The sequence below is a fragment of the Nanorana parkeri genome, unplaced genomic scaffold, assembly GCF_000935625.1.
Source record: "Nanorana parkeri isolate BGI_ZX_2015 unplaced genomic scaffold, ASM93562v1 scaffold3359, whole genome shotgun sequence".
NCBI classification, from domain to species: domain Eukaryota; kingdom Metazoa; phylum Chordata; class Amphibia; order Anura; family Dicroglossidae; genus Nanorana; species Nanorana parkeri.
The window spans coordinates 22,551-36,753 of NW_017309627.1; the positions used below are offsets into that span (position 1 = coordinate 22,551).

Genomic DNA, 14,203 nt, shown 5'->3' on the forward strand with positions numbered 1-14,203 from the left:
GAGGAGAGACAGCCAGGAGAGAGAGCGAGGAGAGACAGCCAGGAGAGAGAGCAAGGAGAGACAGCCAGGAGAGAAAACGAGGGGAGACAGCCAGGAGAGAGAGCAAGGAGAGACAGCCAGGAGAGAGAGCGAGGAAAGACAGCCAAGAGGATGAGTAAGGAGAGACAGCCAGGAGAGAGAGAGCGAGGAAAGACAGCCAGGAGAGAGAGCGAGGAGAGACAGCCAGGAGAGCAAGGAGAGACAGCCAGGAGAGCAAGGAGAGACAGCCAGGAGAGCAAGGAGAGACAGCCAGGAGAGCAAGGAGAGACAGCCAGGAGAGAGAGAGCGAGGGAGGGGTTTTTTCGTTGGTAGATCTCATGTAGCTCGTCATTTGAAAAGTAGATCTTAAGACACAAATTGTGGGCGCCCCTGGTCTTGAGGGTCCACAAAGAGCTGCTACAATTGGCAGCTGGCAGCTCTTGATTTCCATTGAATCCATGCCAGAACGCTAAGAGTCATTTCTGAGGGCCAATGACTGTCAGAATGGGACTTGCCATAAAATGTATTGGACTGTTCAAGCAAGCCAGGCAAGCTTTGCTGAGTTCCTTTCCTTCTCATCCCATCTATTTAGCTGTTATTTTATCTATTTTATAATAACTTTTCCGTAAATGATTTCTTTTCATCAAAATGATATTTAAAACCTGTCAGGCCGATTCTCTAAATGCTCTCAATAACAAATGTAAGAATTCTTGCCTCTTTGCAGAACGCTACCATGTGTTCAACTCTGTTACCTCCCTGTCTGGTGTGGCAGTGAGATGTTGAGGCCAGTAGTGCTGCAGAGGATGCTGTGTATGTGGTGGCGGTTGTTGTTTGTGTGTGTAAAGGGTTAACTGCGGAGTTAATCACAGCGATGATGACTCTCAGTCTGCTGGGACTTATATTGTTGTCCCTCGGGCTGGAGAGCAATGGGATGGCAGCGGTGGGATTTGAGACTGCCACTGTCGGAAGTGGTGACTGTGTTCTTAATGTCCTTGTGTGTCCTCTTCCTCTGCAGTGCGGGAGGACTCATTGGTCCGGAACTACCGAATACACAAGCTGGATGGGACCTTCTTCCTGGTTCAACGTGCCCCATTCCCCTCCATTACAGAGCTGGTCCGGCATTACAGGGAGACACCAGACGGCCTGTGCACCAAGCTGGACAAGCCCTGCGTCAAGGTTAGATGACGGACTGCGTGATGGTATAAGCAAATCACCTTCCAGATAGGGAGGAGCACACCTTATTGGACAGTTTAGGGTTTAGACTCTTAGACCATCTCTAGGTCTTCTGCTAAACCAACCCAAAGTTCAGCTGGTGAGTTTAGAACCAGAGTTGTACAAGTGCTGACTCTACTACTGACCCTGTAACGTCACATGACCTATACACCAGGTAGCTCCACCCTGTCAGTCTCCTGCTTCTTCACATGGAGCTCCATCAGTTCCCGTGTCCAGGATATTAGGTTTTTGGTTTTGCACCTTTTCTATTCCACCAGGTGGTCCTAAATTTTAGGAGGTCAGTGAGGAGCATATGGTGGGCGGATGAGTTTCCTTGTCTAGGTCCATTAGTCTGGAGGGGGCTACTTGGGGATACTGAGGGCAATGATGGTTCATTGGTTCAACAGGAGGGGCAAAATGAATTGTATCCTAGAATGACATCTATTCAGAGATATAAAGAAATGCCTGGAGCAGTAAAAAGAGTATCAAACACTGAGAACGGGTGTCACAGGATGTCTCCCAATCCCCTTTGGGTCATATGTTGGTTCAGGTGACCCCCCCAGACACCAGTGACGTGCGGTATCTTTGGTTCCAGGTTTGAAGCCTTCCCTAGCCTCGCCCCTTACATGTCCTGTCCCGCCCCCCAGCCCAATAAAGCCACGTCCCCCAATCCACTGAAGCCCCTCCCCCAACCCGGTCCCCAAGCTAGTGTGAGGGAGGAGTAAACGAGGACACAGGGAGGAGCCTCCCTGTCCCTCACTTGCTGGTCACTGCTGAGGCATCGAGATCGATGTCCTCAGTGTTTTGTTTTTTCTTTTTTTTGATTTGACAGCTCGGACAAATGGAGCTTTGCCATTGGCCCAAGCCATCCACAGAGCTCACGCCCCTAACACAGAGTAGAGGCTGCGACAGCTCTGGCCTCACCAGGTTAGGTTGCACAAGCAATGGGGAAGCCCGCTGCTGCGTAACCTAACTACCTGTCAAAAGCCGGATGCAGCGCTGCCTGTAATTAACATCCAGCGCTCATTGCGAAAGTTCTTAGGGATGATCTCAGTGAAATGTAATCATTAGAATGGGCAGGTGGGAGAAGACGAGGAGGATCTATTAAAGGAGAACTATGAGGTGAGAGAAAATCACTCCTCCTCATAGTTCGGGGCGACGTGTGACAATGAGACTGTCACAGGTCGGCTCAGCAGATCGGGAACACATACCGGCGCTCGCTCACTTCTCGATCCTGTCCTTGCAGAGAGTGGTGACTGTCACTCACGGCTCCCTGCAGGGATTCCCCCCTCCCCTTTCCGATCCTCCAGCGCTGACTAGGGAGGTGGCTCTAGATAGGCAGAGCCAGCTGTTAATCCCGCAGCTGGGTGGATCCAGGCAAAATTGCAGCTCCCTATATACTGAGCGTTGGGTGACGGGAGGACGCTAGTTTGCGTTCTCCCGCGACCCTCAGGAGAACTATGGGGAAAAACACTGACCCCGTAGTTCTCCTTTAAATTATTTGATGCAATGAAACCAAAACCCCCATGAATAATCTAACATTTCCATAGCTGGACCCCCCACCCGTGGACAGCATCTCCCACCGAATGGTCAACCAGCTGGAGATCGACCCCGCGTCCATCAAAAAGGTCCGGAGGCTGGGCAGGGGGCAGTTCGGCCTGGTGTGGCTGGGGCTCTGGAATGGAACCACGGAAGTCGCCATCAAGGAGCTTCAAGGTGACCCCCAAATTCACTGCAAAAATTCTCTCATGTCCCTGTAACCTGCATCCCATCATATGAACTCAAATATATAGATAATATCAAAGATAGATAGATAGATAGATAGATAGATAGATAGATAGATAGATAGATAGATAGATAGATAAATAGATGGATGGATGGATGGATGGATGGATAGATAATAGATGGATGGATGGATGGATAGATAGATAATAGATAGATAGATAGATAGAGAGATAGATGATAGATAGATAGATAGATAGATAATAGATGGATGGATGGATGGATGGATGGATAGATAATAGATGGATGGATGGATGGATGGATGGATAGATAATAGATGGATGGATGGATGGATGGATGGATAGATAATAGATGGATGGATGGATGGATGGATGGATAGATAATAGATGGATGGATGGATGGATGGATGGATAGATAATAGATGGATGGATGGATGGATGGATGGATAGATAATAGATGGATGGATGGATGGATGGATGGATAGATAATAGATGGATGGATGGATGGATGGATGGATAGATAATAGATGGATGGATGGATGGATGGATGGATAGATAATAGATGGATGGATGGATGGATGGATGGATAGATAATAGATGGATGGATGGATGGATGGATGGATAGATAATAGATGGATGGATGGATGGATGGATGGATAGATAATAGATGGATGGATGGATGGATGGATGGATAGATAATAGATGGATGGATGGATGGATGGATGGATAGATAATAGATGGATGGATGGATGGATGGATGGATAGATAATAGATGGATGGATGGATGGATGGATGGATAGATAATAGATGGATGGATGGATGGATGGATGGATAGATAATAGATGGATGGATGGATGGATGGATGGATAGATAATAGATGGATGGATGGATGGATGGATGGATAGATAATAGATGGATGGATGGATGGATGGATGGATAGATAATAGATGGATGGATGGATGGATGGATGGATAGATAATAGATGGATGGATGGATGGATGGATGGATAGATAATAGATGGATGGATGGATGGATGGATGGATAGATAATAGATGGATGGATGGATGGATGGATGGATAGATAATAGATGGATGGATGGATGGATGGATGGATAGATAATAGATGGATGGATGGATGGATGGATGGATAGATAATAGATGGATGGATGGATGGATGGATGGATAGATAATAGATGGATGGATGGATGGATGGATGGATAGATAATAGATGGATGGATGGATGGATGGATGGATAGATAATAGATGGATGGATGGATGGATGGATGGATAGATAATAGATGGATGGATGGATGGATGGATGGATAGATAATAGATGGATGGATGGATGGATGGATGGATAGATAATAGATGGATGGATGGATGGATGGATGGATAGATAATAGATGGATGGATGGATGGATGGATGGATAGATAATAGATGGATGGATGGATGGATGGATGGATAGATAATAGATGGATGGATGGATGGATGGATGGATAGATAATAGATGGATGGATGGATGGATGGATGGATAGATAATAGATGGATGGATGGATGGATGGATGGATAGATAATAGATGGATGGATGGATGGATGGATGGATAGATAATAGATGGATGGATGGATGGATGGATGGATAGATAATAGATGGATGGATGGATGGATGGATGGATAGATAATAGATGGATGGATGGATGGATGGATGGATAGATAATAGATGGATGGATGGATGGATGGATGGATAGATAATAGATGGATGGATGGATGGATGGATGGATAGATAATAGATGGATGGATGGATGGATGGATGGATAGATAATAGATGGATGGATGGATGGATGGATGGATAGATAATAGATGGATGGATGGATGGATGGATGGATAGATAATAGATGGATGGATGGATGGATGGATGGATAGATAGATAGATAGATAGATAGATAGATAGATAGATAGATAGATAGATAGATGATAGATAGATAGATAGATAGATAGATAGAAGCGGAGAACAGAATTTCATTCTTTGGACTATTAGCACACACAGAGTTCAGGAAGACGTCAGGAAGGTATTACATTTGGTGTCACTCCTGTTGTCTCTCCATCCTCAGTGTCGGCGGAGTCCTTGCAGAAGTCTCTGTACGAGGAGGCCAAGACCATGTGGAGACTCAGCCATGAGAAGTTGCTGAAGCTGTACGCGGTCTGTCTGCAGACACAACCGGTCTTCATCGTCACCGAGTACATGAAACATGGAACTCTGAAAAGATACCTGAGAGGTGAGCTGCTGGGGCCCGGGGCCCCTCATGAGGTGTGCATAAACCTGGTTGTTCATAGGATGTCTGCAGACACATTTAGGCCCATTCACACCAGTCCACTGCAGTCCGTCAACCGCACACCCATTCTGAGTCTTGCAGTATGGCAGCCCCTAACTTCCTGTCTTGGTGACAACATTTTACCAGACAGGAAGTGAGGGGAACTCTCCATAGCAACACAGAAATAAAAAAGCTTTTCTTTCGTAGAATGGAGGAAAAACTCCGGTCAGGTTTCCATTGCTGTCTGTGTCGCCGCTGCAGATTTTCCCTCACTTCCTGTGCGGTGAAGCTGATGTCAACAAGAGTTGGCCTTTAAATCAGCTACAGGTGGAGGTGACACGTAATGTCGTTATGTCACAAATCTCACCCGCTCTTTCCTGCTCGTCCCTTCACTCGTGTCATTCGTCACAATGGCTGCTTCAGGGCTTTGTTCACCAGCAAATAATCCGCAAACACAATCGCTTTCCTCCATTCCGATGACAACATTCTTTTCTTTTCACCACAAGAATGCCGCGCCTCACATTCCTCCGCCTCGAAGTGCTTTCATCAAAAGAGACGCCAGAAAACAAATAGGAGAACGATTACATTAAATCTGAGAATAAGGAACTCAAATACTGACCCAATCCCAAACCCAGATCTTCAAATGAAAAGAAACAGATAAAAATGTCTATAAAAAGATACAATGTCTATAAAAAGATACAATGTATATAAAAGGTAAATAAAAAGATAGAATTTATATAAAAATTAAATGCGAGTAAAAAGATACAACATATAAAATATAAATAAAAAGATATAATGTATATAAAAAGATACAATGTATATAAAAATATATAATGTATATAAAATATAAATAAAAAGATATAATGTATATAAAAAGAAACAAGGGGAATTTATCCAAACTGGAGCAGACAAAATCTGGAGCAGCTGTGCACAGCAACCAATCAACTTCTACCTTTAATTTTCAAATCTTCACCGATCAAAATGAAAGAGAGAAGCTGATTGGTTGCCGCGCACGGCTGCTCCAGATTTTGTCTGCTCCGGTTTAGATAAATTCCCCCCAATGTGTATAAAAAGATACAAATGTAAGTAAGAGACACAAATGTAAGGTAAATGATACAATGTAACAGACGATACACTGTGAGGCCGTGGCTGCCAGGATTGTGGTCGGCGTATACATGTCACCGCGGTGAGGGGCTCCGGGATTTGTTATGGAGGAAACCAGCTTCTTGTCCTCTCTGGTCTGTAGTAAGTCCTGTTCTGGGTCCAGGAGCCCAGAGGTTTGGTAGAGCTTTGGGTGGGATAAAGCCTCCATTCCAGGACCACATCTCCCCAGGTAGCCCCGGACCCCGTTATTACTCCCAGCTGTCCTTAGGACTTTATATATGAGGTCTGACTGATGCTCGGCGCTCTCTCTATCTCTATCTCTCTCTCCTGCTGGGTGAAAGGGCCGAGTGCTGACAGAACACTAAAAAAGGAACAAGAGCTGCTTGCTAGCGTTAGGAATAAAGTCTTCCCATGTATCATTCTTCATGGTACCAACGTGCTTATCTCTGCATATCTAATGGTCACATAGCTGAACATAGAACAGAAAGACAAAACAAAGCACAACAGGAAATGACCGGATCTGGGAATAAAACCAGACCTATGGAGGAGCTCTAGCCCATTGGCCAATCACCTCAGGAGGTGTCACCCTACCTGCTGGGAGGAGAGGTTCTGCCTTCTGAAGTGGCCATAGGTTATTTGGGCCCGCCGGTTCCGATGCCTGGATCGGGGGTAGGATTTCCAATACCAGCACGTCAGCCTGATCACAATGAGTCCGATCACCACATGGCTGCTGCAAGCCGACCCCAAATTACCATTTTGTCAGTTTCTAGACAACCTGACACCTACAATGTTCTATATGCGAAAAAACAATATTGTGCCGAGCTAATAATCATACATATCTAATAAATTAAAACATATATAAATGAGTCACATATAGGAGCCTTCAAACAAATGAGGCATAAGAAATATCTACACACATACAAAAAAGCAATATAGGCAAAATATTTCTTATGCCTCATTTGTTTGAAGGCTCCTATATGTGACTCATTTATATATGTTTTAATTTATTAGATATGTATGATTATTAGCTCGGCACAATATTGTTTTTTCACATTTTACAGATATTTAGTTATATCCTTAGTGCTTGGTAGCTCATATTTCCACATTACACTTACTGGCGCTGATCACCTTTATTGTTTAGTTTTAATGTTCTATATGCGCGTAGCTTATAACAAGGGATCACTTTCATCTCCGTGGCGACTGATATGTTAGATTTTATGAGAGGTGAAAGGTAATTCCTCCGATCTATGAGAAGGACAAACATTTCCCACACAGCGGGGAGCCCAGTGTATGGAGATCTCCTGTCCTCCGCTGTGTCCTCTCTTATCTGACCTGGAACCTAGAAGGTGTGAGACCCTTCCATCTCCAGGTCCAAGAGGTCCATTCAAGTTCTAAAGGTCTCCTCTGTTGTACTGATCAGAGAAATGATAAAATATCTGATGATATTGATTCCCTTCTATACTTTGATGTCATGACATCATGTTAGTGATCTCGATCCGTTATTACAAGAGAAACCACATGTATCAGTATACCAAGGCGAGTGTTTCAAACTTCCATGTGCAGGGGAACCCTCAAGTTTAATCTGAAGAGTTTGGGGGTGATCTATAAAAGTTCCTATACTCACCAGGACCATCTAGGGCAGTGGTGGCGAACCTTGGCACTCCAGCTGCGCCAAAACTACAAATCCCAACGTGCATCTGCCTCTGGGAGTTATGTCTGTGGCTGTCAGAGCCTTGCAATGCCTCATGGGACTTGTAGTTCCAAAACAGCTGCAGTGCCAAGGTTCGCCATCACTGATCTAGGGGCTCTATAGCCGGACGGAACTTTTATATGTGAACCCCAAGAATTAGAAACTTGTTCTCTTTGACATTTCTTTTCCTCCTCAGCACTCTTTCCGCTTTTATTATTTGTATCCTAATTGTGTTACATTTCCCGTTATGTTTTGCTGCTTCCTATTCCTTCTTTTCATGGATCTCAGGGGGCAGAATCGGGTATCTGCAGGTTGATGACATCTAGTGGTCGGGTTGGGTCATTACATTTTATCATTATAGTGAGTTGATGACGTTTACTGATTCATTGTTTTCCTCATCATGATTGTGTGATTCCGCTTTTATAGACATATTTCAACTTTATATACTTTTTATGTCTAGATACACTATATTGCCAGAAGTATTGGGACGCCGGCCTTTACACGCACATGAACTTTAATGGCGCCTACTATATACATTTTATATTATTCATTTATCTGTCACATTGTTTGAATCCTCTATATATTGTTTGCCAACATTAGCAATGTATATTTTTGTAATAATGACTCATGTTTATGTATTATAAATGTTACTTTATCGTATTTTGTGTCCCGGTAGGCGAAGGCCTGTTGTTGGGTTAGCCCGCCAATGTCTAATGTTCAGGAGCCGCCAATTACTCTGACAGTTTTGTGTCTCTTTGCATGCACATGGGCCGCTTGCTGACATCTCCGGTCTGTATGCCGGCCTGGTTTTCAGATCTAATTCTTTAGAACCAACAATTTACACCCGGCCTCTTCACATCAGTCCCCGCCCTCGAGGAGCTTACAATCTAAGATCCCTATCTCACATGCATACATAGATGAGCCAATTAACCTTCCAGCATGTCTCTGGAGTGTGAAGAAGCCGGAGTACCCGGAGGAAACCCACGCAGCACAGGAAGAACATATAAACTCTTTACAGATAGTGACCTGACTGGGATTTGAACCAGATACCCCAATGCTGCAAGGCACTGCTAACTACTACACCACTGTGCTGCCCCAGATGTGCCTTCCAGTCTTCTGAATCATGGAGTATTTTAGTGCAGACTTACAGTGCTCATTGCCTCCCTACATTTCCTCAGTACCCTCCTCCTCCAGCCCGATGAAGGGACACGGCCCCCGAAGCATGTATGTGGAGGTACTTTTCAACACGTCTCTTTCATGTGGACCTCCTGCGTCTAGCTGAATAAAACTGCCGGACGAACCTGCTTGGACTGTCCCTGGGTGTCCCTGTCTCATGCATGATTTACCTCTGCCAGTACCAGTTGGGCCCGTCCCCTGTGCAAAACATAGACAGATGGACAGATGGACAGATAGACAGACAGGTAGATAGATAGATAGATAGATAGATAGATAGATAGATAGATAGATAGATAGATAGATAGATAGATAGATAGATAGATAGACAGATGGACAGATAGACAGACAGGTAGATAGATAGATAGATAAATGGCACCTTTTCAGACTGGGCTAGTGTAATGAGCGGTGTGCCTCAGGGTTCTGTGCTGGGTCCGATACTGTTCAACCTATTCATTAATGACATCGGGGAGGGAATAAATAGCCATGTTTCCGTGTTTGCAGATGATACAAAAATAGGGAGGGTAATAGAAACGGATGGTGACAATATAACATTGCAGGAGGATCTGGATAAAATAGGGGGAGGGGCATCTATGTGGCAGATGAGGTTTAATGTCGATAAATGCAAAGTTATGTACTTTGGACATAAAAATAAACAAATGGGTTATACAAAAGGGAAGTCTGAAATAGAAAAAGATTTGGGGGTCACTGTAGACCATAAACTCAATAATAGATTACAGTGCCAGGCTGCTGTAAGCAAAGCTAGTAGAGTCCTGTCCTGCATCAAGAAGGGAATGTACTGCAGGGATAAGTCTATAATATTGCCACTCTACACATCACTGGTTCGGCCTCACCTGGAGTATGCGGTGCAGTTTTGGGCACCGGTACACAGAGGGGATGTCCTTGAACAAGGACCAGAGCTATGAGACAAGGAGGAGGGGTAAGGGATGGAGGACCAGAGCTATGAGACAAGGGGGAGGGGCTGGAGGACCAGAGCTATGAGACAAGGCTTCTGACCTTAAACATGTTTACGCTGGAAGTAAGGAGATTAAGGGGTGATGTGATTTTCATGTACAAGATGTTCAATGGTGACGGCAACATTGGCAACAAACTGTTTGAGATTAACTCCGTTACAAAGACTAGAGGCCGCCACCTAAAGTTGGTGGAGAAAAAATTCCAGCACAATGGGAGAAGAGGGTTCTTTACTGTCAGAGCGGTTAGGGTCTGGAACTCTCTGCCACCGGCCGTCATCTCAGCCAAGAGTGCAGATTTGTTCAAGAAACGTTTGGACAATTTCTTGAGGGAGCGTAATATCCGGGGGTACCAGAACCCCTAAGAATGAGATGATGCGCGGACCGATATGGGTTGGACTTGATGGACGTATGTCTTTATTCAACCCCAAATACTATGTAACTATGTAAATAGATAGATAGTGATATTGCTGGTTCTGGGGCACAACTCCCGGTATATTCCTGGAATCTCCTCCTTTCCTTTAGGTGATAACAGTCACAAACAGACAGTGAAGGATGTACTAATATCTTCATCCTCCATTTCTCTCTGTTCTCTCGGCAGGTCGCCAAGAGCTCAGGAATTTGGAGTTTTACCAGTTGGTGGACTTTGCGGTGCAGGTAAGTGCGCTCTCAGCACAGGGATGGTGGGAGCCCCTCATAATGGGCACAGCGGGGGTACAGACCCGGGAACTCAGCACAGGGATGGTGGGGGCCCCTCATAATGGGCACAGCGGGTGTACAGACCCGGGAACTCAGCACAGGGATGGTGGGGGCCCCTCAAGACCCAGGAACTCAGCACAGGGATGGTGAGGGCTCCTCATAATGGGCACAGCGGGTGTACAGACCCGGGAACCCAGCACTTTGCACATCCTTAGTGAATAACAGGATACATTACCATTTCCTCAACCCCTCTCCTCAGATCGCCCAGGGAATGTTCTACATGGAGCAGAAGGGCTGCGTGCACCGGGATCTGCGCTCCGAGAACATCCTCCTGTCTGCCATGATGTCCTGTAAGATCGGAGACTTTGGACTGGCCCGTTTCATGGACAGTTCTTCCATCGCTGTGTCTGCAGGTGACTGAAATTACCTAGAATTGGTTTTGTCTGATTGATACATTGCGGGAGTAATGATAATTTTTTCTGCCTCGGCCTAAAATGTGTAAATTAGTATTCTGTAGAATGGAACATAACCCAACGTGGGCAACCTTCAATGCTCCACAACAGCACAGACGTTGGGGCTCGTGTCCGATGGTTCTGTTCATTTCTGTCCGATAAACCCTCAGACTGCGGGACATGGGTGTAAATGGCCGGAGCGGCCCCCTTATTTAACCACAAAACAATCACCAGTTTCTATCCTCGGAGAATATTCTTTTTTGTTCAGATTTCTCCCTCTAAGTTCACTAACCAGCTTCTCATTAACAGGCGCTCAGATTCCCATCAAATGGACGGCCCCTGAGGTCTTCCAGTACCAGAAATACAGCAGCAAGTCTGACGTCTGGTCCTTTGGGGTTCTGCTGGGAGAGATCATGACCTACGGCAAGTTTCCTTTTCCAGGTAAGTGTCCCTGCCGGGTGTGACATGGCTGGCTATGTTATTTATCATTGGATGCTTGCCACGGGCAACAAGCAGCAGAAGGCTCTCAAGGAGGGGCAGTCTGTAGCAATGTCAGGTCTTCCTCAGGGCCTCTGGTCATGCAGATGTTATGATGCAGATAGGAAATAGATGGGAATACTTGCGACTGCTAGGTGGTGACCACTAATGGTTTAGAGAGGACCGGTACAAAGTACCAGGTCATGAGTAATGCCATCAGGGTAGGCTGGAGGTCAGTATGGGCACAGGGCAGGTTGTAGGTCAGGGTGGACTGTATGTCGGGGCAGGTCGAAGGTAAGGGTGAGCTGGAGATCAGGGCAGGAAGAAAGTTAGGGGAGGCAGATATAAAACATTTGTATTGAACAAGCAGAAGGTCTGGACAGGCAGCAGGCAGGAACCAAAAACAACCCTGAGAGAATATAGCAAATATCAGAGGATGAGCTGAGTACAAGTCAGAAAAAGGTGCCAAGCTCAAACCAAGTTGTATACAGGTTCGTGCTGCCTCTCAGATGTCCCCTCAGTGCTGCCTCTCAGATGTCCCCTCAGTGCTGCCTCTCAGATGTCCCCTCAGTGCTGCCTCTCAGATGTCACCTCAGTGCTGCCTCTCCGACGTATGGTTTTGTCTGATTGATACATTGCGGGAGTAATGATAATTTTTTCTGCCTCGGCCTAAAATGTGTAAATTAGTATTCTGTAGAATGGAACATAACCCAACGTGGGCAACCTTCAATGCTCCACAACAGCACAGACGTTGGGGCTCGTGTCCGATGGTTCTGTTCATTTCTGTCCGATAAACCCTCAGACTGCGGGACATGGGTGTAAATGGCCGGAGCGGCCCCCTTATTTAACCACAAAACAATCACCAGTTTCTATCCTCGGAGAATATTCTTTTTTGTTCAGATTTCTCCCTCTAAGTTCACTAACCAGCTTCTCATTAACAGGCGCTCAGATTCCCATCAAATGGACGGCCCCTGAGGTCTTCCAGTACCAGAAATACAGCAGCAAGTCTGACGTCTGGTCCTTTGGGGTTCTGCTGGGAGAGATCATGACCTACGGCAAGTTTCCTTTTCCAGGTAAGTGTCCCTGCCGGGTGTGACATGGCTGGCTATGTTATTTATCATTGGATGCTTGCCACGGGCAACAAGCAGCAGAAGGCTCTCAAGGAGGGGCAGTCTGTAGCAATGTCAGGTCTTCCTCAGGGCCTCTGGTCATGCAGATGTTATGATGCAGATAGGAAATAGATGGGAATACTTGCGACTGCTAGGTGGTGACCACTAATGGTTTAGAGAGGACCGGTACAAAGTACCAGGTCATGAGTAATGCCATCAGGGTAGGCTGGAGGTCAGTATGGGCACAGGGCAGGTTGTAGGTCAGGGTGGACTGTATGTCGGGGCAGGTCGAAGGTAAGGGTGAGCTGGAGATCAGGGCAGGAAGAAAGTTAGGGGAGGCAGATATAAAACATTTGTATTGAACAAGCAGAAGGTCTGGACAGGCAGCAGGCAGGAACCAAAAACAACCCTGAGAGAATATAGCAAATATCAGAGGATGAGCTGAGTACAAGTCAGAAAAAGGTGCCAAGCTCAAACCAAGTTGTATACAGGTTCGTGCTGCCTCTCAGATGTCCCCTCAGTGCTGCCTCTCAGATGTCCCCTCAGTGCTGCCTCTCAGATGTCCCCTCAGTGCTGCTTCTCAGATGTCCCCTCAGTGCTGCCTCTCAGATGTCCCCTCAGTGCTGCCTCTTATATGCCCCCTCAGTGCTGCCTCTCTGATGTCCCCTCAGTGCTGCCTCTCAGATGTCCCCTCAGTGCTGCCTCTCAGATGTCCCCTCAGTGCTGCCTCTCAGATGTCCCCTCAGTGCTGCCTCTTATATGCCCCCTCAGTGCTGCCTCTCTGATGTCCCCTCAGTGCTGCCTCTCTGATGTCCCCTCAGTGCTGCCTCTCAGATGTCCCCTCAGATGTCCCCTCAGTGCTGCTTCTCAGATGTCCCCTCAGTGCTGCCTCTCAGATGTCCCCTCAGTTCTCAGATGTCCCCTCAGTGCTGCCTCTCTGATGTCCCCTCAGTGCTGCCTCTCAGATGCCCCCTCAGTGCTGCTTCTCTGATGTCCCCTCTGTGCTGCCTCTCAGATGTCCCCTCAGTGCTGCCTCTCAGATGCCGCCTCAGTGCTGCCTCTCAGATGTCCCCTCAGTTCTCAGATGTCCCCTCAGTGCTGCCTCTCAGATGCCCCCTCAGATGCCCCCTCAGTGCTGCCTCTAGATGTCCCCTCAGTGCTGCCTCTCAGATTCCCCCTCAGTGCTGCCTCTTATATACCCCCTCAGTGCTGCCTCTCAGATGCCCCCTCAGTGCTGCCTCTCAGAT

The 14,203-nt window shown here is 46.5% G+C and overlaps 1 protein-coding gene across 1 annotated transcript in view; it reads left to right on the forward strand.

The window, feature by feature from the left end:
- Positions 1-14,203, forward strand: part of LOC108803069 (tyrosine-protein kinase SRK3-like) — a 41,137-nt gene that overhangs the window by 18,259 nt on the left and 8,675 nt on the right. Inside the window, exons 3-8 of the mRNA XM_018574912.1 lie at positions 1,034-1,194; positions 2,781-2,946; positions 5,081-5,245; positions 10,821-10,876; positions 11,178-11,331; positions 11,680-11,811. Of these exons, the coding sequence (XP_018430414.1) occupies positions 1,034-1,194; positions 2,781-2,946; positions 5,081-5,245; positions 10,821-10,876; positions 11,178-11,331; positions 11,680-11,811 (834 nt within the window). The remainder of the gene's footprint in view (positions 1-1,033; positions 1,195-2,780; positions 2,947-5,080; positions 5,246-10,820; positions 10,877-11,177; positions 11,332-11,679; positions 11,812-14,203) is intronic.